This window comes from Siphateles boraxobius, unplaced genomic scaffold, assembly GCF_051911475.1.
Source record: "Siphateles boraxobius isolate OS27281-9 unplaced genomic scaffold, OSU_SipBor_1 20, whole genome shotgun sequence".
In the NCBI taxonomy this organism is placed as follows: domain Eukaryota; kingdom Metazoa; phylum Chordata; class Actinopteri; order Cypriniformes; family Leuciscidae; genus Siphateles; species Siphateles boraxobius.
In genome coordinates this window covers 15642592-15669445 of record NW_027508811.1, presented here as the reverse complement: position 1 = coordinate 15669445, position 26854 = coordinate 15642592, and the positions used below count along the sequence as shown (strand labels likewise).

At 37.8% G+C, this 26854-nt stretch overlaps 2 protein-coding genes across 4 annotated transcripts; both read right to left on the bottom strand.

The window, feature by feature from the left end:
- Positions 1 to 876: 876 nt before the first annotated feature.
- Positions 877 to 13515, bottom strand: cep68 (centrosomal protein 68). 3 transcript variants are annotated; one of them, XM_077237076.1, is made up of 7 exons: positions 13378 to 13515; positions 6883 to 7265; positions 4347 to 5771; positions 4143 to 4265; positions 3172 to 3268; positions 2531 to 2659; positions 877 to 2079 (listed from the first exon to the last, which is right to left on the bottom strand). In XM_077237076.1, exons 2-7 carry the CDS (start codon positions 7216 to 7218, stop codon positions 2066 to 2068), a joined length of 2124 nt encoding a protein of 707 aa, XP_077093191.1. In that variant the 5' UTR covers positions 7219 to 7265; positions 13378 to 13515; the 3' UTR covers positions 877 to 2065. The 3 variants fall into 3 exon arrangements, with proteins under 3 accessions (XP_077093191.1, XP_077093192.1, XP_077093193.1); XM_077237077.1 differs by having other exon boundaries at positions 877 to 2076; XM_077237078.1 differs by having other exon boundaries at positions 6883 to 7173.
- A 471-nt stretch (positions 13516 to 13986) lies between these two features.
- Positions 13987 to 24235, bottom strand: slc1a4 (solute carrier family 1 member 4). Its single transcript, XM_077237079.1, has 8 exons — positions 23578 to 24235; positions 22032 to 22074; positions 19873 to 19938; positions 17855 to 18021; positions 17296 to 17529; positions 16914 to 17108; positions 16439 to 16573; positions 13987 to 15342 (listed from the first exon to the last, which is right to left on the bottom strand). Exons 1-8 carry the CDS (start codon positions 24090 to 24092, stop codon positions 15090 to 15092), a joined length of 1608 nt encoding a protein of 535 aa, XP_077093194.1. The 5' UTR covers positions 24093 to 24235; the 3' UTR covers positions 13987 to 15089.
- Between the last annotated feature and the right edge of the window lie 2619 nt (positions 24236 to 26854).

Below are 26854 nucleotides of genomic sequence, written 5' to 3'. Positions count from 1 at the left end.
GTGACAAACACTATGTTCTCTTTTTCATAATAAAGAAATGATTCATTTTTTGAATGAACTTGGAAACTGTTTATGTCTTTTTACAATTTCTTGTTGATTTGGATGGATATTTTACATCCAAGATATGGGACATTTAGTATAAATACGGCCCTTACAACACTCCAAAAGGGTTTCATTCATATTTTAGTATTTATACTGTCATGGTATTTATTAATAATTTGAATTATTTTTTTTATATTTTTTGTTTTCATTGCACTTTTTTTTTTTGCTTTTGGTATTTTCTCAGTGTTTAATTTTAATGCCATTTCAGTATTAGTAATTTAGTAATTCAGCGTAAACTTATTTTATTCCAGTTAGTCCAGAGTTTCTCAGCTTATATATATTTATTTTAATGAACAAAATCTTCAGTAGGTTTAGTTTGAGCTTTAGTTAACAATAACACTGGTTTATGGATCTACCTTCTGAAATAACTGATTTAATAAGGATACTTTTTTAATACAGTATCCTCTCGTTTCACAGGCTAAATTCCTTGTTTGAGCTGTTTTAATAAAGAAACTTGCACTGACATACTGTATCTTAAAATATGTCAGTGCCAATATTTTTTCTCAAGATGCAATGTTTTTTTTTCTTTCTAAGGCATGTTTATAAAAGCTACTTAGATGTCCTAATTGAACTGAGGACTAATCTTATCTTAATTTAGCCCCTGTCTGTGAAACCAGGCCTATATGAATCTGTATGCATGAATGTTAATACTTCAGTACATTATGTACATACTTGTAAGTAATGAGTACTTTTGCATTTATACAAGTATCCTCATCGAAACCTACAGAGAAATGTATATTTAACTAAACCTAAAAAAGACAAAAACAAGAAAAGTATCAAAAAGGAGACCGTTTATTTTTGAAAAAATGTTTTATACATAAATGTAAAACAGCTACACATCAGTCTGTGATCTCTACAGCTGAAGTTCTCCAAAACTTTCTGCCTCAAGGTTTGTTTAGTTTTCCGTCGCATTCTTTCAGCTGAATCCATTCCACATGCATTATGCACCATAATTTATTTTTGCATTTTGTTCCTTTGATATCTCCAAATGTTAACATACTGACATTGCTTTCACCCTAAAGGTTTAGTTCATACATGAATGAAAATTGTGTCATCATCTGCTCACCCTGATGTCTTTCTAAGCTTTCTTTTTTTCTGTGGAACACAAAATAAGATATTTGAATAATGTTGGTAATTACACAACATTGGACCCCTTTGACTTATATTGTGTAGAGAAAATCAACAACAACACTGAGACACACGTTTACATTCAACAAAAGAAAGTCATACAGTTTTAGAATGACATGAGGGTGAGTAAGTGATGACAATTTTCATTTTTGGGTGAACAGTCATATATGAATGCTCATCCAACAGATTATTCATATATTCATTATAATACCATTACTGACACTAATAATCAGTCAAAAAATACAATACATTTTCGAGGCACAAGTTACTCAGAAGGGAAACTAAAACTGCAGAGATGCTAATGAAGGCTGGGCTGTCCTCCATTAAAACTTAAGGTAATAATAATCTGAGATCACAATCATGATTGGCACATATGTGCACCTCTTCCGCAGAGCTGAACAGTATTACTGAATTAGGCCATCTCAGGACATTTTCTGACATGAATATGTTAAAATACAGTAGTCAACATTTGAAGTGGATCAAAAAAATGAATCAAACGTTGTCCTAAAACAAGAATGGGTATTGTTCAAAATGTATGTATAACTTTGATGAAAGGTTTGATCCACTTCAAATGTTGACTACTGTATGAATAGACAGACAATAATTAGCTGGTATGTAAAAAACAAAGTTAAAAGTTCAACGTATGTTGTGACAGATAATTTAAGCATGTGACAGCACATAACACCAGTTCTGGATACGGTAAGCGTGTAAAACAAAGATAATGGCGACATGAGTCAAGTTATAAGTGTTTTTCGTGTGAAAACACCAAAAAAATACGTCTCAGTGAAGACTGTGTGCGGACCAGATATTTGCCTTCCCAGATTCCTAATAATTTTCAGGAAATTGCTTCTGGGGAAAAAGAGTGAAAAAAGTGATGCGGCACTTTTAATAATCAAAAGAGGGTGTGTGTGTGTGTGTGTGTGTGTGAATAATGAACTGTATATTGTAGGAATTCTAATAGAGTGCTGCAGGGAGGAAATATTTTTGGAGACCAAAACCCAGAAATCAGAATTTTAGCACTTCAGCTTCCATCGTCCTGAAGTCAATGGGTTTTTGGTTAAATGCATCAAAATTCCTAAAAAATTTGGTTAATTTGTGAAGATTATCATGATGATTAAAACAACGAGTCACAAAGCTTATTTTCTGCAATAATCCAAAATCCAGTGGAGAAATTCTATTCAACTTCTATGTTGGCCAACAAAAAAAATGTCATCACTGCAGCATATTCAGTCATCCATTTATAGTAATATAACCATGTGATGACACTAGAGGGCAGTAGATCATGACAGTAGATCATTACCTGATGCTTCCTCAGATCTGGGGTCAGTGAGGCAGTCCATGGCTGACAGAATAGAGGAGAAAAGATACTCTGAATGAGTTTCCAGTGTGTGAGACTGCCTCTCTATTAGCACCAGCGTGTCTTTCAGAACTGTAGGATAATAAAAAAAAAAAGATTTGAGCAGCGGTATGAGAACATCTAAATACTAGTGATGTGTTGACGAAAGTAATGGTGTTAATTCTTGATGTGAATGCAGAAATGGAGAATGCTAGGTAACAGCACTGCTCTCTCTAACTCATGCATGCATGGCTGCATTGTACAAGCAGAGCGTTTCCTGTTTCTGTCCAATGTGACTGTGAGTATTGGGTTACACTGAAGAACATCTCCAAAACCGAGAAGCTGTACACACTTGTGGAAGTGTACCGAAATGATCAAGAAACAAAGATAAAAAGCTCTAATGCTTCTTCTAATTTAAAATATAATTTCACTTCACAGCTATGGAGCCACAACTGAGGGTTCAGTAACAAAATGCAGCTTCTCCCTTCCATTAAAAGGAGTCGTGCTAATTCAGTATTCAGTACAACAGCGGTATTGAATTATTTTTGCTGTTATTTAAAAAACAATTATATTATTGTATTATAGATAGAGCTAATAAGACTCACACGGAGAGGCTGAATTCATGCAATGCAAAAGCATCTCTCCAGTCTGAAGAACATCTGCTGTGAGGGGCTTATGAGCCTGAACTTCTTCCTGAAAACTCTGAAAAATATCATGTGATGCAATTATGTATTTTTTTGAATGTACTTCTTTTGGAATAAAATGATTATTTCTTATTGTTATTAGATGCATATACACTACCATTCAAAAGTTTGAGGTCGGTAAGCTTTTTCTGCCCAGTTTCACAGACAAGGCTTAAACCTAGTCCCAGACTAAATGCATGTTTAAGCTGTTTTATCTGAAAGCAATTTTCACTGACATATCTTGAAATATGTCAGTGTCATTGTTTTGTCTCAAGATGCACCAGTAATGTTTTTTTTCAAAGGCATGTTTTAAAAAGCAACTTAAATGTCCTAATTGAACTGGCTTAATCTAAGCCCTGTCTATGAAACCAGGCCATTATGTATTTGAAATAAGTTTTTTTATACTCACCATGGCTGCATTTATTTGATAAAAAAACTGTAATAACAGTAATATAGTGAAATATTATTACAAATGTAATGTTTTCTATTTTTAATATATTTTAAAATTGAAGTATTCCTGTGATGGTAAATCTGAATTTTCAGCATCATTACTCCAGTCTTCAGTGTCACATGATTCTTCAGAAATCATTCTAATATGCTGATTTGCTGCTCAAGAGACATTTATTATCATTATCAGTGTTGAAAATAGTTCTGATTCTTAATATTTTTTCAGAAACCGTGGTACAATTCCAATTTTTTCAGGACTCTTTGATTAATAGAAAGTATAAAAGAACAGCATTTATTTGAAACAGAAGTCTTTTGTAAAATCATAAATGTCTTTACTTTCATTTTTGGTCAATTTAATGCATCTTTGGGGAAAAAACATTTACTTTCTTTCAATAAAAAAATTCTTATCGACCCTAAACTTTTGAATGGTATCGTAGTTTACAAACCTTGTAGTCAGCCAAGGAGGCTTTGACGCTCTCCAATTCAACCATGGGAGGAGATAGAAAATCTACTTTCTCTACCACCTTGTGCAGCCACTGAATCAGCTTTTCTAGTTTTGAGCAAAATACCTGTTGAGAAAGGATGTAACAGTTCTCATAAATTCTCGGCCATATCAGAATTTTGCAATCACAAGTGAAAAGTCTTCTCACCTGTATGTGCTGCATTAGTGACTCCTGGGTCTCATATTCATCCTGGTCTGTTTGTATTGTCCTTTGAAGCTCTGACATTGACAATCCACTCAGCTGATCCATAATAGCTTCAACCTCCCTCAGGTTCCTTCTATTCACGTCTTGACTAATCATCTGGATTCTGGCAGCAGGCTCCTTTGCTTTCTCTAAATGATCCTCAGGTGTAAGAGGAACTTCAGAAACAGATCCCCTCCTCGCTTCAATGTCTTCATCGCCCCTTTCTTCCATCAACGGTTTATGCTTTCTTACTTGAACCGTTGGTGATCTGATGGAGGTAATCTCGCTCTCCAGGGATTCCCAGCTGGTTATGACCGGTTGGCTTATCTGGTCACTAATGTCCCTCAGTTGCTGTGAAAGCACCTGAAGTTCCTGTAGATGTTCTGGTAGGCGAAGGAACTCTTCATCTAATTCGTCTTGCGAATTAGGACGGGGAAGGACGTGTGTTGAACTAATGAAAGTGGGGACAGATTTGAAAGTTGAGAAGATGCCAAATTTACGGTAATGATCCCATGGCTTCCTGTCGCAGTCAAGACTCTCAATTGACAAGCCAGTTTGGTCTAGTGAGGAGTACAGGCTACTGGACATGATACCATCTGAGGACTTTGAGCGTGATTGGTTTAGAGCAGGAAACTCAGTTGACTTTCTACCTGTTCCTGGACTAAAGCATCTCTGCCGAGTCCCTGTATGGGATAGGTCCAAATAGGACAGGGTGGAAGAGCTGCAAAAGTGGTCCAACTCAATGCCTGAGTCTTGCAACAACGGATCATTTTGTGAGAGAAGATCTCCATCTGGTGAACCCCATGTGCCTGTGATGTTGGGTCTCAGAGGGTATGTGTAGTCCAGGAGTGCCTGGTATTCTTTTTCAGGATCCCAGCTGGGGGAATTGCGGTTTGGGGACGGTGGCATGGAGTTGGGGATGGCACAGGCCCAATAGTTAGCCTGATGAGGCGACATGTGTTTGAACCTACGTTGATGGTTCTTACTATAAAACTCAGAAGATCCTGTGTTAAGAAGAAGAGAATCTCTTCCTGTGTCCGTCATCTCACCTGTTCTTGTTTTTACCTTTCTCATTATACGAGACGTATGATTGGTCAAGTGAGAGGTGGTTCTAGGAGTGGACATCCACTTAGGCACTGGGGGTTCTGTAAGGCTCAAGGAAGCTGAAGGGGGACTGGACAGACTGCGTTTAGCAGCTGAAGTGGTAAAAATAGGATCCTCGTCACATGAACCTAATCTGAGGTCCGATAAATTCATGGAAGTATCCAGGTCTTCTCTGGATGATGCGGTGGAGGATTTATAATATGGAGAAATTTGTGTGATCCTTCTGAATGACTCTTTGGCCAGACTTTTGTCCTTTTCTTTAGAGGAATCTGCTTTGTAACTGATCTGAGGAGGGAAAAAAAGGAAATGTTAATAGGAAATCCTGGGGTGTAGACTAAAACATAACCAGAAAGTCATTGGCTCCTTTAATTAAACAAACATTACCATTCAAACGCTTGGGGCCGGTAAGATTTTGTGCTCTTGTGCTCACCGAGGCTTTGTTTTTTTATACGAGATTTATTTGATTAAAAATACAGTAAACAGTAATAATGTGATATATTATTACAATTTTAAATAACTTTCTATATATATATTAATATTTCACAGAAAAGCAGATTTTTCAGCATCATTACTCCAGTCTTCAGCGTCACATGATCCTTCATAAATCATTCTAATATGATTTGCTGCTCATTAAACTTTTCTTATTATTATCAATGTTGAAACAGTTTTGATCAATTTAATGCAAAAAACAGTAGTGTGTATTGTATATTGTTTTTTACAAGTTCCCAAACATTACAATTGGGCCTTCCTATGCTAAACCATGACCAATAATATAGGTTTTGTAAATATCTTTATATTTCAAAATACCATTTAGAACATCAAAAACAATTGCAAATATGTATCTTTAATTAGAAGTAACAATTTCTGGTTCATTTCGATTCAGACATAACCAAAAATAATAATAAACGGAGCAATTCCAATAGGGTCCTCACACCACCGGCGCTCGGGACCTAATAACGACTTGTGGTTCAGTGATGGAGTCAGTTGTGGCTCAGTAATAGCTCTGAACCTTCACTGACTAAATTAATATGATTCAAACCACTAACTCACAAACAAGTTTGAAATAGATTCACAAATCTCACTGATTTAAAAAAAGAAAACGTCAACAGTTTGTGAATCGGACAACACAGCTTTTGCTGTGTTTGTTGCTGTCTGCAGGAAACCCTGGTTCACACTCTTAACATTTGGACTCACACAAAGCTTTCCAAACCAATTGAAAAATATTATTGTTTCATTTTCAAAAATTTTAGTTGCAGTCTTGGAGCCCTATGTAAGACTAGCATTTCAAAGTTCAGAAAAAAATTAAGCAATATAATACTCTTTTATTGTTTCAGTTAATAAATAGTGGTAGTAAATAGTTCCTGGTTCAACATTAACTGCGTCATTACATTCTTACCATCTCTGAGTCTTCATGTGTGGATGAGTTCTTCAGGATGGGAATCTGGCACTGTGAGGAGATCAGTGGTTTTCTCATGGTATAGAGGCTTCTGTCTGTCATATACCTGGAAACAGGTGCCATTGTGACTGTCTTTTTGTATCCACTCCTCTCTGTGTCTGAGTCTTTGGTCCCCAGGACATTTGCAGGCCTTGTCCTCTCAATTGCCTTTTGACTGAGGGGTTTAGAGTGACTGCTGCGAATGAACTCTGGGGTCCTGGTCTTCCACCTCCCATAGCTCTTGTTCTCCATCTGCGAAGAGGTGTCTGATAAAGCCTCGTCAACTCCGAGAACCATAGCACCACTTCCAGATTTTGTAGTTCCTCATTTGTCGAGAGCGACAGCTAAAAGGTCATAACCACACTGTGTTTTAAACACTGCAAAACAAAGGCTTGAATGATCACAGAAGGAGGCTCTGTGATGTGTGTGGTCTTACATGATCCACGGCTCATTTACTGTAATAGGTCATTATTTACATGTTCAGGCTTGCCTGAAATTCAAGAATGCTTTGTCATGAATGCTCAATTTTGTTGTTAAAGTTCCACTATTATGCTATTTTAAAGTTTCTTAATGTTGTTTGAGTCTAGTACAACGGGTTTACATGCATCAAAGGTCAAAAAACAGTTTCATTTTCTCATAATATACATTTGCACATCACCACATTTTCAATGATTCTCAACCGACTCTTCAGATGCGATGGGTCTGTATGCGGACTGCAAGAGAGGGGCGTAACAGGAAGTGGGCGTAACTTGAAGGGGGCGTAACATGGAGTTGTCCAAATCACACAGAATCACACGACATGTCAAACTCAAAATGAGATGTTGGCAAGATGCCAGCTCGTATAGAGACAACGGTAAGAATATTTTCATATATATATGAAATATAATATTTTCAAGAAAATTCCAAAAGGATATATTAGTGCTTGCTTCACACTTTAGCTGAGGTGGGACGAATAATTCATAAAACAATACATTGCAATATGGTTTCTTGCAATACATTATCAGTAGGCTATCCTGGCACTAATTCAGATTACAGCTTGCTTGAACAGCTAAGAGTCAGTTTCAAAAGCATATGGAACTCTGCGAGAGCGATTCAAAAGCATATGGAACTCTGCGAGAGCGATTCAAAAGCATATGGAACTCTGCGAGAGCGATTCAAAAGCATATGGAACTCTGCGAGAGCGATTCAAAAGCATATGGAACTGTGCGAGAGCAATTCAAAAGCATAAGGAACTGTCTGTTCGCTCTAATCGCTCTCGCGGTACTTTGATATCACCGACCGTTCTGTGCAGCGCTGCTTTAAGTCGGAAAAAAAAACAATGAGCAACTTGAAGTGGACGTAACTTGAAGTTGGCGTAGCCTGAAGGGGCGTAACTTGAAGTGGGGCATAAATTAAAGGGGCGTAACTTGAAGTGGGCGTAACTTGAAGGGGCATAACTTGAAGTCTTGTAGGCTGCAGACAGATTCTATTGCGTCAGATGAATCAACTCTCTGTCCCTGTCCCAATATCCGCACTTCCACCCTTGTGCCCCTCAAATGCGCGTTCTCGCTAAGGGGTGCAAGACCGTAGGTGTCCCGATCCTCTAATGGTGTTCTCCATGGGTGATCATCAGCGCACTTAATGAACCCCTTTCGCAAGTCCGCATCAGACCTCACTTTGCTATGGGCTATTACCCAGAATCCTTGTAGTGTCGGGACATTTCGAACAGCTAACCAATGGGGGAGCAAAACGGTTGCTATGGTGCTGGTCGGCAGCGGGAAAACTCAGAAGAAAAAGGAAGCCGGCAAGAGGACAAACAAATGGAGAAGAAATTTCTTTTTAAAGGTGCATTGCACAACAATTCATGTTAAAAATACCCGTTTTTCTAACCCATACATGCTTAAAGAACTGCCTGATGGGCTGAATGAGCCCTTCTCTGCGCAAGTGAGATTGCCTCTATAATCCTGTACTGTAAAATATATAAGAGGGATTGGGGTTCGAATTTGAGACTGGGCGTGACGTCATGCGCGTTCACGCTCACCAGGCTATGTCTCGCAGGTTTGTGTATTCGCCGGCGCCGCCATTCTCCGCATCAGCGAAGACAACTCGTGCGTCAAAGGTAGAAGATGGATTCAAAGAGTATTTGAACTTGTACTTGTAGTCCATTCCAAACTCCACGTAAAGTAAAGAAAAGAAAATTTTTGTCTAGTGCCACCAAAAGGTCCAAATTGGAGTCAGACAGGCGTCGGAGTAAGACGAGAGTCAACCTCGGGGAAGGCATTCAACACGGAGAGATCTCCGGTCTGCTCTTGGTCTCAAACGGGATCCTCAGTTGTCTTTTTTCTTGATAAAACGGTAAGATATAGCCCAGTCTCTAATGTTTGATACGGCCAATCTATGTACGTTATGACAACAAATGACGATGCGTAAAATGTGTAATGCTTTAGCGTAAGCTAGATACATGTACAATCAGAATTGGTTTTACTACCATTGTTAGTGAACCGTTTCATAAACTAGGGATTGTGTTCGGAAGAATAGTACATCATGAAACATAAAACATAACCAATAAAAGATGCTAACTATGTTTTTGTGCATGGCCTACCGGTAACGTTAGCCTTGTGTCCATTTCTAACATGCTAAGGTGTTCATGTTATTGACCAACAAGGAAGAACGCCGTTGCATTGGCTATATTGTATTTTTCGGTAAAAATAGTAAATTGTTCCCGTGAATGTGGTACATTTTGTATGTAGTATATATGAGGTATGTGCGGGCAAGAATGTATTATACTCTATGTAAAACAATACCTTTCTTCAGAGGCTAACTTTACTGGGTCTGGACCTGGTTTAGCTCTGATTTAATCCTATTTTAGATATTACTCTGATGTAATAATCATTATTACCTTTAATAAATTGAGTAAATTATAACAGAAAAAGGATGTATTGTTATTGGAATATTCTACTTAGCAGATCAATAACAGGCTGAACCCCGCAACCTGTTTGGCTTTTATGAAAACGTCATGGTGACATTTGATTGTTTATTACCTTGAGACATCTGAGTGAACGTTGTTGACCAACCATGTATGGTATGATTATTATTTTGAGCTTTTGCGAAGTAATCAATTATATTGTTCATGAACGTGTTTTCATAACAATACCATCATAGTTGTATACAGTAAACACATAAACAAAGTTTTCTACTACCCCTGTTTTCCCCTCACACATAAGAGTAATTTACTCAAATGTCTTTCCTTCCATGTATTTGAAATGACTTGCAGATTTATAACTTTATTACCTCTGAAGACATTTTGGCTGTACACCAAAGATCTGTGCGGCAGATGCTCCTTTAGTTATGAACAGCTCGTGCTCGTGCATGCATGCGTGTGCGTGTGGTCCATGAGCGTGCACAACTCTGGTTGCAGTTTCGCTTGTCGCCAGAGGGGGCGTAGTTCTGCAAAAACTCAGAGACTTGCGTTTTGCACCTTTAAGTGTAAGTGAAAATAGTTTTTTATCAGAATATGAGCGATAAATAACAATACATGATGATACAATGATTTCACTTTCTTTTGTCAGGGTCTGACGAGCTGACTTTCAATTTTATAAAGTTCAGGGCAGAGAATGAGCGGCTATTCACGGGGCACAGAAATGCCTCTAGCCAGGGATAAGTTAACATGGCCATAACATGAGCCGACAAGTTTGTTATTTGAAAGAAAGGGCTTCATTGCAAACAGAAGTGATGTAAATAGTGACGTGTGCAAAACTGTCCCAATTCTGCTCCTCACAGCTTCGGGCCCTTGCGCACTTGACATTGTGGACTTTCAACAAGTGTCCACTTCGAGGAAGACCTTAGGGCTTATTGTGATGTGTGCAAAACCGTCCCAATTCTGCTCTTCACAGCTTCTGGCCCTTGCGTTATGCCATTGTGCACTTTCAACAAGTGTCCACTTCGAGGAAGACCTTAGGGCTTATTGTGAGTATTGGGACAGGGCCTCAATATCGCCTTTCCGCGAACTACTCTGCTCTGATTGGCCAAGACAGCTCAGTCTGTTCTGATTGGTCTACCGCATACAGCGCATGCGTTGAAAACAAAAACGCCCATTGCCATAACAACAGTCAGCTGTCCTGAGGCTTCGTTCCTACACAGTAAATAAAGCCCCGTTCACACTACAAGCGACTATGTCGCTGCATGTCGCCAGTGGCTGGCGATGAGGTCGCTAGTGGGCATTCCCACTACTGGTTGCCTTTATGAATGACATCCAATGATGTGGAGAAGGATCATGCGCACTCCGCTCCTATTGGTTGTCGCTCTTCATTTGCATAAAGTTAAACAGATCTCAACTTTGTCGCGTCGCCAGACACGCCCCATCCGGTCGCCAACGGTCGCGACGCGCCTGTCGCCGGAAGTCGCCCGCTCACCATTGAAAATTAATGGTATCGTGTCGCTTGGTCGCGTGTAGTGTGAACGCAGCTTCAACACAGTAACGTACAATAGCCGCGTTTCCACTGTCGGGCCAGGGCCGGGCCAGGGCTAACAGCGAGCCGAGCCGAGCCAGTGGCCTCAGGCCTTAAGCACCGGGTTTACGTTTGCACTGCCGGGCCAGTATAGCCCCGCAACGCTGCCCTAAACCCCGCCGCTAACATGCCTTTCTGGATCAAACGTCATATAACCCAACCCATTTCAGCGGGTATTATGAATTTATTTACTTTTTAAGTTAGGAAGATAGCATGTATATTAAATCACCGGCCGTGACTGCAATAGTGTCCGACTTGTCTCGCGAGTCGCCACTAACAGAGGGACGGTGACCCAGCACACCATCCATCAAGTCGAACCATGGAAAGTTTCTCCGCTTTGTCCATTGTGCGTTTTAATCGCCTTGTACAATACTGCGCCCGCAACTTTTTAATTTTTTCCCGAACTTGAAGTGTTGCTCGCTGAATGCTTAGCTTAGAAAACTCAGCAACGATGTATTTTATAACGTCCTCGTTTCTTCACACGCCGTCAAATTGACGTTGTACCCTTTCTTCTTCCCAAATGCTCAGAAGAGCTTTGGTATCTTCGACAGACCAGTACAGGCGATTCTCCATTTCGAACAGCGATTATTTTGCGCGATATAAAAAAGGGAAATGTGCATCTTGTCGGCTTTGCCGCGGATCACAACTTTCCCTAACACCGATAAACACCGCCTTTTACCCAGCCCACGCCTCTAGCCCGACCTGGCCCGCTTTGGCCCAAGGTATTCAATGGGCCATAAATCCTGACCGTTGGCCCTGAGTAAGCCCCGATCAAGCCCCGGAAGTGACAGTGGAAACGCGACTGGCCCTGGCACACACTAGCACGGCTCAGCCCTGCCCCATATCAATCCGATCTCGAGTCCTGGAAGAACTATTCATTCAACCCGAACCTCCATTGCAATGACAACACGAGCAGGACGTTTCTCATTGATAACACTACTCAATTTGAGGTACATTATGAGAGATGGTTGCAACTGTAATTCCTCACCATCAGCATTAACAAGTGCATGTCTATCAATCAACCAATTATTTTACTTGTAAGCCTACTTTATTTATTTATGCTATGTTACACACTACATGAAAGTTCATTTTCAAAAATCAAAAATAGGGGCACTTTAAAAGAAAAAAAACAATTGATTAATTAATTAATATTTAGTAATAAAATAATAATAATACTCACTCTACACTGACCAAATATAGTTGTATTAATATGTGTCAGATGCACTCTGATAAATGCAACAGTGCACACAAAGCAGTTTCTTGTATTTCTCTGTGGAATAATAGGCAGGCACTGTTTTTAATTGGCTGATGCTCTTGGTTTCCATGGCGACCAACAGAAAACGGCATGTCATGAGAGGTGATCACGTGGGTACATTTAAATCGTAGCTTGCTTGCAATGCAAACAAAGACAATCATGTGTCTTCACCACAGAACCCTCTTGGAATTTTACTTTTAATATACTGGTTGGTGCACGGCTAGTCGGTTCGCATAATTGTTACTGTCATCAATATGTTTTTTTGGACATAAAAAAGCCAACAAGAGCACTAGATCAAATAAAGCAGTGCAAAATCCTTTAGAAAGTCATATATAAGGCTTGATTGGCAGTTACCAGGGCAACCAAGTCATCAAACAAATGCCTAGTAGAGACTGCACCATAACGTACACATACACACATATATATATATATATATATATATATATATATGGACGGCAGTGTCTGTAATATACAATCCCTCTAAGAAACCGAAGAAAAAAAGGCATCGATAACGGAATGATAATGTATTTGGGTATCAGTCACAAACAAACAGCAGCAAGATACAAAGTGATTAATGTTATGCCATTATGTATCAGCCAGAAATATTTATCTATCGTACAGCGGCTTCACAGCTAGGTCGACATCACTTTCACTTGGCTTTCATGGCTAAAACACCCAGCGTAACTTAATTGATCTTAAACTGTGTTTACGTACCGTTTTTGGCTATGGAAAGTCCATCGACAGCTCGATGAACTACGTGCATGTGGCTACTGCTAGAGATATAATACGGTAAATAAAACACCTCTGTAGAGGAATCCAAGCGGTTAAGGAAACGGTTCATAACACGAAGGCGGGTCAAGTAGCGCAGACTGCTGCCTCTCCAGCCAATAGCGAGCGACATAAAACCGAACTGCGAGCCAAAATTCAAGTTACTTATTAATGCATTGCGCATGTGCAGGGACAATGTGGCGTAAAATACTAGTTATTGTGGAGAGACCACTGTCTGAGACAATATAATGGTTATTGAAGTTTTTTTTTTGTCATTATTCTGGTATGAATTATTGTCCAGACCACTGCTGAAATAACGCCTGTTCACGCCATACATGTTTCATTTCTCGGCGCTGTTCAGAACCAACCAATCACAGTAGTTTAAGATTATTCGATTAGGATTTTAAAATATATTTTATAGAAATTGTTGTGTTTGGATTCAGTTTGATTATTAGCTATAAATCATTGCAATTAAATGTTAATTACAGTTACATTATACTATCAACAAATAATTATCCGTCACACGCAGGAAAATGTGTGGCCTATGCATGTAAATCAGAGACACAGATGCTTTGGATTTAATTGTCAGCAGAGACACACAGACACATCGGTAAGAAGATAAATAACGGTTAAAGCCAGGATAGAGGGGAAAAGTACATGGAGGTAAAATGCATATAAAAACACACTCATAAAGTTAAGAGCTTTTAGAGTTCATCTAACATCTGAATATTTTCATAGCAGCAGATTACGAAAAATATTTTTCAATGCAGTACAAAAGGCTAAGCAATTAGAATAAATTAAGCTCATTCATGCTTATCTAATTGTCGTTTTAAATTGTTTGCTTTTTAACTAATGGGCAAACTTAAAATTTGGGCATAAAATGTACAAAAAGTCACGACAAGTTCTTTGTTTATAATCCCATTTACCACTAGATGTCACTAGATACCATGGGTGATGATCTTGGGTCAAACAAAAAATTATAATTTTATGTAGAGAACGGAGGTCTATCAGGAAATATTTGACCCTACAGATCACATGTGACCCTGGATTTTGTCTCTATCTCTGAGCTTGACGTTCACTTAAATCAGATTTAAATGTACTGAAACCATAACCCACAAGCTCTAAAATCAGCTAGAATTCACAGGAGTAGCCTACTTCACAAACACATTATGCAGTTTTGATATAGTGCCCAATAAATCACCAGACTATACCACAATGCAACAGGATTTGCCATCAGGGACACAAATATTTACAGCAAATACTTTCCGGTGTATCTTGTATCTTGAAATAGTTAATATTTCACACAGTCAGTCAAAATATAGAAAACAAACAGAACAAGAGGTCAGTCTGTGAATGATTTCCATTACTACCAATCTCTGCTCACAGACTGGAAATATTCCCTTTTTGATTTAGCACATAATCTGGGACATGTTCTCAAACACAAAATCTGATAATACGAAATCATTTTGGCACAGTTGGATAAGATTATCATAACAAAAACCAGTCCAAACTATATGTAAAACAGCAAACTGACCATTAGTGTTCCTTTCACAGGAATGAGTACACATTACGTATCACGTAAACTTCAGACTCATGATGTAGTGGTTTTTAAAGAGAGAAAAGAGTGAAGAAAGAGATGGGAGACCACAGTCAACACTTTACAGTACAGACTCCAGATTGTCCTTTTCATTGAGTGTTTCATGTGAGGAGCTTTCTCCTTGGTTCTGGTGTGTGACGAGAGGGGAGGTCTCTTCTTCTGCCTTGACATTAGGCACTACCTCCACCTCTTGCAGTTCCTGCTCTTCTTGATGCTGCTGCTGTTGTCTCTTCATCTCTCGCTCATTGATGTGGTGAAGTATTCCAGCACCGAGAGCATCCCCCTCCACGTTCACAACTGTGGTGGTGCGGTCGCTGATCACACATCAGACACAGTTTGTTAACTCAAGGGCTAGAAAATCCTAATTCTTTTCTGTATTCTAATTCCTAATTCTACATGCCTTCATGTAGCTCAAACAGTAGAGCATGGCGCTATCGCAATGCCAAGGTCATAGGTACAAATATGGGTTCAAATTGCATTGGATAAAACAAATGTTTTGTGTTTCCATATTTAAAATTTTACATTGTGTCCTTATGTTTGAAACTGTATGTATTTATTGTATGCATATACCGAATATTAGTTTCTTATTATAGAAGTATAACTTTTCTAATTCTTATAAGAAGCCTTATGAGACCATTAAGAACAAAAATAGACTGCAAAGCTATCAGGTTTCATGCTGATATGTGTGGGGTATATATATATATATATATATATATATATATATATATATATATGCTTTGTAAATAGATACACTATCTTTTTTTAAAGAAATCTCATATGCTCACTTAGGCTGTATTTATTAGATAAAAAATACAGTAAAAACAGAAATAATGTGAAATATTATTTTAATTTAGAATAACTGTTTTGTATTTAAATAATTTTAAAATGTAATATATTATAATAATTATAATATGCTGATTTGCTGCTCAAGAAACATTACTTATCATGATTAATGTTGAAAACTGTTGCTTTGCTTAAGATCTTTGTGGAAACCATTTTTTTCAGGATTCTTTGATGAATAGTTAGTTCAAATGAACAGCATTTATTTCAAATATAATTTATTTACTGTCACTTTTATCAATATAATTTAAAAAAATAATAATAATAATTAAAAAAAATCAAAAAAAAATCTTATTGAAGCGTAATTAATAAGAAAAAATACATTTAAATAGTTGACATAAATTAAACAAAAGAAAATAATACAAAATTAAATGCAATTAATAATATTCCCTTTCCTGAAAGTAAATTTGTCACTGATATGGCATCTCAAAATTACAACACTTAGCAAATACTGATATATGATGTTAATTGTAATTAATCAGTGTATTAATTACAATATCGATATCATGTATTAATGTGTTGGTTGGAACCAATGTATTTATATGATTAAATTTGGAAAAGTTGTCTTACACAATCCAGTCCACAGCCAGCATGAGTGACAGGTCATGGGTGGGCAGACCAATGGCCTCCAGAATGATAGCGATGGTGATGATCCCACCCGCTGGAATACCTGCTGCTCCCACGCTGGAAGCGGTCGCTGTTACCCTGCACATGTGAATAAGCAATTGAGCAGTCATTTATAAGATACTTCATCCAAAGCGACCAATGGTACACTTACTACAGGGACAAATTCCCTGGAGAAAAACGGAGTTAAGTGCCATAATGCTAAAAGCTATCAACATCCATCCTTCCATCAGAGCTTCAGTTCTGTATCGCCCATTACTGCATAACCTGCCACACTGAGACAGGCTCCAGAAAGTGAGTGTGTGTTGCTTGTAAATTTAGATCAAGCTTAGCATCTCTGCAATGTAGATATAGGAATGTTCACAGTATCTATGAATACTCCTGCTGATTGAAGAAATACCTCATAGGGATGTACACTCACAGGATTGTGAAGATCTGGCCAGCGTTGAGTTCAACGTTGTTGAGTTGGGCAATAAACACAGCAGCAACGCACTGGAAAATGGCTGCTCCGTCCATGTTGACAGTGGCTCCAATAGGTAAAATAAATCGACTGATTCGTTTGTCAACACCGTTGTTCTCCTCTACACATTTCATCATGGTGGGCAGGGTCGCTGAGCTGCACAGGCACAGAAAACAGACAAGGTTTGAGTATGTAATGGCAAAATGTAACAATGGTCATAGCCATTCTATTGGTGGAAAAAAGGTATATAACCATAGGTATATTTTTTGCTTATAGAAAAAAGAATGTAGGTTAGCTCAACTAAACCTGCTTTTAGGACTACAAATGAAATAGAACAAATTACCTGGAGCAGGTAGCAAAGGCTGTGGTGAAAGGTGTGATGAGGCCAGACAGGAAACTGAAGGGGTTTTCACGAGTGAACCCAAAGTAGATAAGAGGCAAGACAATGCCACCATGGATGACGTGGCCCAGGATAGAAGCAAAAATGTACTTCCCCAAACTAGTGACCAACAGAACCACATCTTCCATTTCCACAATCTTACTGCCAACCAAGAACATGATACCAAATGGCACATACCTGAAGGATAAAAAAACAGATTGTATCAGACATTGTGTGCATAGTGCAACTTAAGCTTTTAAAATGTATAAAAGTTTCGCTTTTCAAAGATTTCAGTGTTGAATATTAAAAGACTGTTTTAGCATTTTGTACTTACACATATTATACATGCAAATACTGCAATATTTTATATGAATGTAAGTGTATTTTTTCCCCTCGTGTCCCTATTATATATCATGGGGACAATATATGATGTAATAAATTACATTACATTATATTGTATTACATTAAGGCTCTGCGCCTTCGACTGGATTAGATGTGAATTTGATCAAAGACCTTTACTTACCACATGATCCACGACACCAATACCATAGTGCCTTCATTGAAGGCATTGAAAAAGCGAATGAGCTCCTCTCCCTCTGTCCCAAGCTTTCTCAAAGCAACTCCAAAAACCATAGCAAAGAGAACAAGGCCCAGAATATTCATTCCATCTGCATCTGTTCCATAGGGAACCTGAAACCCACCAAAACATGTTTGTCATAGTTATAAAGTGGCTTACATAAGCAGACATTCAAATATTAGGATACTGCCGCTCAGCCTTTTCAATGTTTTCTTGGCCGCATACAGTTGAGAATTGGTTAAAGGCGAAAAATGCAACAGCAAAACAAATCTGATGATAACATTATTTTAAGCAATAAAATGTGATATATGTGCTCTGATTAGTGCTGAATTTAAGTAACCTAATGAAGTAATGTTCCCACTCACTGATGCAATGTCATATATCCTGTCACTGATCTTGATATGACTGTTCATGGACAAGTGACTTTCAAAAGCCAAAAACGTCATGAAGCTTGGCTCTCAGACAGACTTTTCCTCAGCGGTTATGGCTGTGGGGTCACATGTGATGAAGATCTGATGGGACTGAGCTACTGTTCAACAGAATCCCTCTTTTGTTCTGGGATTTATCACACATCCATGCATGGCTCATCACTTGGCACACAGCACTGGTTGTTCTATAAGCCCTACTTAAGCAATTATGGACCTCAAGCGTTCAGAGGGATTGCCCACATATTTACCCATGCACCAGCAGATACGAGACATTTTAGCTGAGCCAGGATGTAATGAAGACCCAATGATTTATACAAAGGCTAATCATAACTTACAGCACTAGATAGAGTAGTTCATTTGCATCTGTGAATTATTATTTGCTTTTTTGCACTGAATTTGAAGGAAATACTGATGGGATAGATTTAAACATTAAAGTGTGTTAAATTGATCAAATAAGTTACAATTCTCAATTAACAAATATACAAACCAGCAAGCAATAGTTGTCATTTCACCGCCTAGGTTAACTATAGACCCGATATAGTCCGGCTATGAGTAACCCACTTCTAGTCAAAATAACTTTTTAGTTTTTAGAATTTGGTTACATGTCGTTTTTTCCTATAACTTCCTATAAGATGTATGTTATTCCATCATGTAAGTAAAATAAACAGTGATTACAAGGTATTTGGTTTCATTTCTTCACTCATTACATTTCCTTGTTAACTAATTGACTAGTCTATTCTTGGGCTATGGTTTAGACGTCTATTCAATTTTCACTGACAGCCCAAATTTTTCCTAGTTTTAGCCTAGACGTCTGGGCTGTGTTTGGACGATTATTAGACATATTTTAAACGCAAAATTGCTTGCTGGGAAGTAGCGAGACATATAAACTTTGTGAATGAAGGTCTTTCTAATTCTGTGGAAATCTGCATGCATGTGGGTCTGGATGTAACTATATTTATTTGAGCCTGACTGTACTACTATAAGGACAGAAAATTTTTCATTAGAAAATTATTTGAAATGTGAATATCTCTTAGCACATCCTGAGTCCTTCTACAAGCACATTGCTGCGACTAGAATGCAGACACATGGGAGGCCCTCTGGGAAAGACTTGCCATCTCCAGCTGCTTGAGGGCTCAGTAGGACAGGAGCAGCAAAACCGGCTGCGTCCACACTGGCCCTGTGCAAACAAACAGCAAGCTCTTTCAAGGCTGCCAAAGAGCCAAACGCTACTGAGTGGTCTGAGACAAACCAGCCAAGAAGCCCTAACTGGACTTGAGTTTTTAAAAAAAGTGCAAAACTACTGGGTTAAATTGACATTTCATCAAGTGGCATGTGTTGACAATACATGCTATATATATAATATAGGAAAAGGAAGGACCTAATGCTATTAATAATTGTATTATATTAATGAGTATTAATGTTAATTATTATTAACAATAATAATAATGTTATAATTATTAAATGTATCATTATTGTAACATAAAAATGTATAATATTTTAATAAAATGATTATTAGAAAATAAAGAGATCATGTACCTTCTGGTAGATGAGGGTTCCATTTGTTCCATTTCCAACAAGAACCATCTTGTAATCAGTGATGTACTGTTACAAAAGTAAAAGACAGGAAGAAAATATTATGAGCTACATGCAGTGCTTATCAAAGAGCTATTCTGGCCGATTTCAACCCGTTCCAGTGTGCGTCTTCATGAACTGGGATGCATTTGATTATTTCTCTGCACTGAGCGTGTTTCTGTGCCAAAATACTCACAAAAGCAGCATTTAAAGTTTAGCTGAAGAGGACTTTGAGACTGGTACACACAGAGACAATGAAAGTGATCCCCCACAGCTCTTCAGAACCCCCGTTTCTCAAAAAATCCAATTCTATGAGCTAAGCCACTCAGTTTAGTTTCCGTCTACTTCCTACCTCAAAAGTATGATCGGAGTAGGATAAAAACGTGAGACATGGCAGTGTACCCAAAATACTATGAAAACACTCCAACACAGCCTCCATTCTTCACGAAAGATGGATAAAAAGGCGCACATGAAATAAAAACCTCGAAAAAATATTATAGGCGAAATATAGTAGGTAATTTGCGAGCGAATTTTTACTTTACAAATTACAGACATGGCCGATTCGCACGGGATTAAGATCTCAGACAAAGTCTGCAATTATTACAAATGACTAAAGGTCACCAGGTAATACTTATCCCGTGCGAATAGGGCTTATTCTTATTTTTTTAATGTAATCTTGCATTATTTATTATAAATTATTTATCAGTGCACATCATTATATATATTTTAATTAATGTGCCTTCGTAATCTTTAATCAAAATAACTTCCCCTTCCTTTTGCAATGATATCTCTTGTTTACTGGTGTGAGGGCGGAACAACCTATCACTATGAGATCACAGCATTAGCAAACAATCCAATCAATTCCCCATTGACAAAATTAAGTCCTGCCCTACATTTTTCGAATTTGAGAAGGCTTTTTACCCGGGTATATGTCACAATAGGGAAGAAAAAACAATCACTACTTCCATTTCATGCCAACTTTAAAGAAAGTAGCCGCCTTGTTGAAAAGTTTAGAATAGCGGGAGGTTTTCGTTTATCTCAAGATACATTTTTAAAAGTTGAACTTAGTTTAAGTTAAGTTTAAAGATATGGCTGCCTGTGAACCTTTAACAGACGAGTTTCTGCTTTCCACTACACTGGGTTTTATATGTAAACATATGTTTGTCTATGTAAACATAAGATTGCCAGATAGCAAATTACATCCTGCCCAGTTGTGGCCCACATCCCACATGGCATACCAGCAGAGTTGGCCCAGATGAGGCCCGAATATGTATGCTATGCTATCTGGGTAAACGGACATCTATCAACACTGCGCCAAGACCTAGCTTTTTTTTTTTACGATGAAGTTAATGAGATGAATTTACACTGTCTTTGCATATTCTGAAGTTGACTTACATTTGATGGCAAAATGTTATCTATAAACATATTTCAGCTAGAGATAATTAAGAAAACCTGGAATAAATCTTCCAAAATTAGTTTGGACAAGTTCATTTGTAACTGGCCATTAAAATAATTCCCAGGCATTTCTGTATTAATCCTGCTAATCCCTGTCTCATCTTCTTTAAAGCCTATCTGGACTTCATCCAGGTAAGTGTTGATGGAAATCCCACTGGATAAAGAAACATTCTCCCAAAGAAACATCCCATTATTTGCACCTAATGACCCTGTTTCTCTTTCTAAAGCTACTCTGGCCTTTAGAAAAAAACATATTTTTTGCAAATAGATAAATGGGTACCCTGTTCAGTTTGTGTCAGTGAGGTTGTGCACATGCGTCTGGGAACAGAGATGTTATCTCCTACCCAGACCACCAAACCTCATGACCTTCCTTTGAGCAGAGTGTGCTCACTGTTAAGCAGCTAACCGTGTGGTACAACTCAGTGAACTAAGCTAGGTTGCCAGGCACCAAGGAATTGAATCAGCTTTGTATGGTAACTGCCTGGTTGCATAGTGGTGAGAGAGGATGGGAGGTATTTATTGAGCAGGGACAAAAATGGTCTCTCCATTATGGTCTCTCTGTTAACATGGAGGAAGTGATCTACAAATATTCATTCTGGACATAAACGCGTGCGTGCGTGCATGCGTGCTAGCGTGAGTGTGCGTGTATGTAGAAAAAAGTAACTCACTGAGCGGAAAGCTGCAGCCACCAGGTTGGATGGAAACAGGTTTCTGAAAAGGAAAAACAAGCAAGAAAGATAAACCAGTGATGCAGACATGTGTAAAAATGGGCTCTTATCATCACAGATGGACACCACTGGTGTTCCATTGCTAAATTCCCACCAGTTTGCATCATGATGGACCTGTAAAGGAAGTTTTGCATTGATCCATGCAGATCAATATCTTTATCTAAACAGATATTCCGTCACTCAGGCTACAGACTGGATTATTTTAAAGTAAACTGAGTTTTAGTTCTTATTCATCATATGACCTGAGTTAAAAGAGGATTAATCTAGTAACCCTTTGAACTATGAGACAAAGTGGAGTGTATTTCTCTCCAGGTTCATGCAAGCCTACTATACAGTCAATCTTCAAGTTCTGATTACATAATTGCATTTAAGATTTATACTTCAACAACCGAAACTTTAAAGACTTTTTACTAACAAATTTCAGGTTTCAAGATATGTGCACATTTGGTCCAAATAGGGTGAACAATAATGTTCACGTTTGTTCATGTAATAATTTATATTTTTAAATTAATGATTAGTGGGAAAAAGCAGGACAGTTATGTTTAGTTAATAGCAAACATGTTTGCTGGAATTTTGAAAAATGTGTTTTCTTTTTATGAAAAATAAAATGGTCATGTTCCTGTTGGAAAAACTATTTTTTCTTTTTTTTTCAGTATTTTAGCTGATTTGTTACTGGTCCTTGGTGATCTCTCAACCCTAACTAGCTTGATACAAATCTACCAGGTCAATTGCGACCCCATCAGCTGGTAGCACTTGGATGGATGAAGACCATAAATCATGTAAAACCAGCATCAGAAAGGTAACTCCTAGGCATTTAGGAGTCATTGGTTTAAAAACATTAATAAACATTTAGAGTCAGTGATTTGTAATTTTTATAGGCTTTTAGAGGATCAGTTCAATTTGTTGATGGATTTTCATGTGTTCACAGAGATACATATTGAAACATGATGATGTCCATTATGATGATTCCAGGCAAATTACATTTTCAGAATGACAATGATCCTTATTTGTGACAGTTATTAATTAAATAGAAACATTTGATTGTTTCCTAATTTGTAGAAGCTCATAAATCCTTTTTTCTCCTACTTTACTTTGATGTCACACTTGTCCTGAACTACTACTATGCTTTCTGTCTAAAACATTCTCTTTTTTCCAGAAATGTGAGAATTTTTCCAGTTGTTTTTCCAGCTCTTCTTTCCCTGTCTGGAGCAAGAATTAAATGCACAACAGTCTGTGACTAAAATATCAAAAAAAAAAGAGAAAAAGAATGAAAGAAATGAAACGAAGATGTAAAGTATGAGATTATTGTCACATGATCTGCACGCATTCGTGTGTGTGGCACATACATCGTTATTCACACCGGCAAACTGCAGGAGCGGATTAGTTGCTGCCATAGTGGTCTGCTTTTTCACGTTGAATTATATTTGTATCACCAACTTTTACTATACAATATTATTATCAGTCATTTTCATAACCAAAATGATACCTTGCCAGGTCTAAAAAAGAATCCGCTGTCTCTTTGTTGGAGCTCAAGCCTTCCAACCCCAAGTTGTTGGTGTTCAGCGCTCCGGCTCCCACGCCGGGTTTGATGATGAAGGCGAGTGCGACCCCGATGGATGAAGCGATCAGAGTGGTCACCAGAAAGTAAGACACGGCGATCCCTCCGAGCTTTCCCAGCGAGCGCGTGTCCAGACTCGCAGCGCCAGAAATCAAACTGCAAACCACTAAAGGAAGGATGATCATCTTGAGCATCCTCAGCAGCATCTCCCCGGGGAAGGCGAAATAAGTCATCTGCGCTCGGGTTAGGTTCATGTTCCGGACCATCATCCCGAGTCCTACGCCCACCAGAACCCCGGACACCGTTAGGATCACTAAGAGATTTCTTTTGAGGAAGCCCATCAACCTGTCTTTAAAGCTTTTCTTTTGTGATTTAGTTGAGACCGCTGGCAACGGGCTTTTGTGCCCGGCGTGCCCATTGATTTCGCTCTTCTTCTCCTCCATGATTTTCTCTACACGTTCAGTATTTCCACCCGTTTATAAGAGGTACCAGGCTCTTCTCATCAGCAGCGTGTGCGCGCCTGGAACGGAACTGAATGGAGAGCGCTTGTAAAAACCGGCCGGCACTTATAGACATGTGCTAATCCACCAATGGCGAGGGGTCTTTCAAAGATGAAGACTCAGGGCATGCGCACTTGTGGACCACGATGAAATGATGCAACAAGGCAAAGGGTTGCTGATATCTAAAGCCAATCAATGAATTATTATTATTATTATTATTATTACTATTATTGGGTGATTTCATATGTGTGCTTTTTCCGTTTTGTGTGCTAATAAATTGCAACAAGGCAAAGGGTTTTTGAATCAGTGCAATGTATTAATATAATATTGTTGTTTTTGGTATTATTATTATTATAATTATAATTATTAATGGGTTATTTATGCCTTTTCCATTTTTTTGTGCCAATAAATTGCAACAAGGCAAAGGGTTTATCTATCTATCGGTCTGTCTGTCTGTCTGTCTGTCTGTCTGCTTTCCAGGGACAGGTAAAAAACATGGATTTATAAAATAGACATACTAGATTTCTGTTTATGTCTTAAGAACAATGACTATAATTAGACATAGCTAGTGTCCACTTTTTTATTGTTATAGTCAGAATCTACACATTTTTGTGTAAAGATTTTATACAATAAATAATTATCCCCAAGTTAAAGAGCCTAAGATGTAAATACTTTTTAGCTGTCTGTAGTTGCTTTCCCCTGAACCTCGACTATACTGTTCCAAAAATAACATTTCACAGCTGCCAAACCAGGAGCACAGGAAGCTGAGTTTGCTCTCCAGTCTTTGCTATAATATACTGAACCCCACTGTGAGGAGGCTTGGACAGAACAAGACTGTAAAGATTTTAAGCCCCAATATGTCTTGTACACTGAAAAGAATCTTCAGAAAATAGCTTGCATTAAAGGTTTAATATTGTTAAAAGTATTGCAAAAGTAATACAATAATGCATGTATAATACAACAAGAAAGGGGGTAAACAAGCATCTTATTTGATGTAAAATCAGACCACATCCTTCAGCTGCTGTCATGCCGAAGAAAGATGAGCTCTGTCCATAAGACCCCCTCCTATAGTTTACAAAAAGTCTCCCCTCTGGTTTCTGTGCTAGGTTGAACTGTTTTCTGTAGAATAATTGGATTAAAATTTACTTCCATCCCAAAATATGGCTTCCATATGTAATTTAGCAATGTTAAAAATAAACATATAGGCCTACTTTGGTAACACTTTACAATAAGGTTTCATTAGTTATTATTAGTTAACTGCTTTAGTTAACATGATCAAATGAACAATACTTCTACAGCATGTATATTAATCTTGGTTAATGTTAATTTCAACATATTCGTACTAATATATTATAAAAATTAAACGTTTTATTTGTTAACATTATTTAGTGCACAGTGAACTAACATGAGGAAACAATGAACAGCTGGATTTTTATTAGCTAACATTAACAAAGATTAATAAATACAGCAACACATTTAATTCTCATTGTTAGTTCATGTCAATACACCAACTAATATTACATTTTTTCTCAGTCGCTTTGGTGCATTTCTCACATCACTATTTACATTTGCACAACAGTTAATTCAACCTCCTCAACATTTAGTCATTTATGCACATCATAGTAGCAGTTTCTCATTGATGATTCCTTCATTCCTTCCTGCTTTTGGACATGCATCAATTGCTTTCATACAACTCTCTGCTGTTATATAACATTATAACATCATTGCTTGTGTCATGCCAGTCAAAATTAACTATACTTGTGAATGCTGAATAGTCATTCCATATAAAACTAATAGTCCTCATTTCATTGCTTGAGTCATCACATACAAAATTTTTTTTTTCTTCCTGAAAATGTCTCCTAAATTAAACAATTTCTTTCAGGTGAACCTATGTGGCCAGACAGAGAGGAACGTCTGGATGTGCAAGAATGATTTACAGTATAATATGTTGTAAGTTCAGTTCCAATATGTACTGCAATATTGTTTACAGTTGTGCACAGCTCTAACCAAAGGGAGTTCATGTTTGTTGTAAATAAGGGTGTATTTTTTCTTTTGCACAATGCTGTGAACAAATTAGAATTGCAAATAACATATGCAGTAAAAATGGGAAACATACATATTCAGTGTCTTGTACTCAGTTACCTCACTAAATACAGTAATGTGTAACTTTACTGTAGTTTTCAAATGGCTGTGTAAATAGTGCTGTCTTGAGCATTTTCAGGTAGTGTAACCAAGATCTGACTTTTTTGCATTGGAAAACATTTACAGAGTAAACTGTCATAATTGAAACATGACAAAGCCATTTGACTATCTTGTTCATAAACAATGGTGTCAGGACTTTTCATCTTGATGACACTGACACTTTCATTGACATGAATACTTGCTTTAGATGAATGAGCTATCCATTTTGAGCAAGTGACACGCTTTTGCAGGTTATCACCTAGGTTTTGAAGTTTGTACTAATTGTTTTGAGAACTGCATTAACTTTTGTACAAATGTAAATAGTGATGTGAGAAATGCACCAAACTGACTGAGAAAAACTGTAACAAATGAGACCTTATTTTAAAGTGTTCCTTTATTTTTTTAGGTCAATTTTATGTTCACAGTAATCTGTACATTATAAGCAAGATTAGAGTCTACTTTAAGAAATATCTCCTAAAATATTAAATCGTGGTTCACAGCTGCATTGTGGTTGTCAAAAAATA

Bases quoted from the DNA above. Each gene is read 5' to 3' on its own strand.
- slc1a4 (XM_077237079.1), bottom strand. From the start codon at position 24,092: ATGGAGGAGAAGAAGAGCGAAATCAATGGGCACGCCGGGCACAAAAGC. The intron at 19,939-22,031 runs GTGAGTTACTTT...CTTTTGTAACAG, and splicing joins TGGCTGCAGCTTTCCGCTCA to TACATCACTGATTACAAGAT. The intron at 18,022-19,872 runs GTACATGATCTC...GGTGGGTTTCAG, and splicing joins GAACCCTCATCTACCAGAAG to GTTCCCTATGGAACAGATGC.
- cep68 (XM_077237076.1), bottom strand. From the start codon at position 7,218: ATGGTTCTCGGAGTTGACGAGGCTTTATCAGACACCTCTTCGCAGATG. The intron at 3,269-4,142 runs GTTTGTAAACTA...GATATTTTTCAG, and splicing joins CCTCCTTGGCTGACTACAAG to AGTTTTCAGGAAGAAGTTCA. The intron at 2,660-3,171 runs GTGAGTCTTATT...ATTATCCTACAG, and splicing joins CATGAATTCAGCCTCTCCGT to TTCTGAAAGACACGCTGGTG.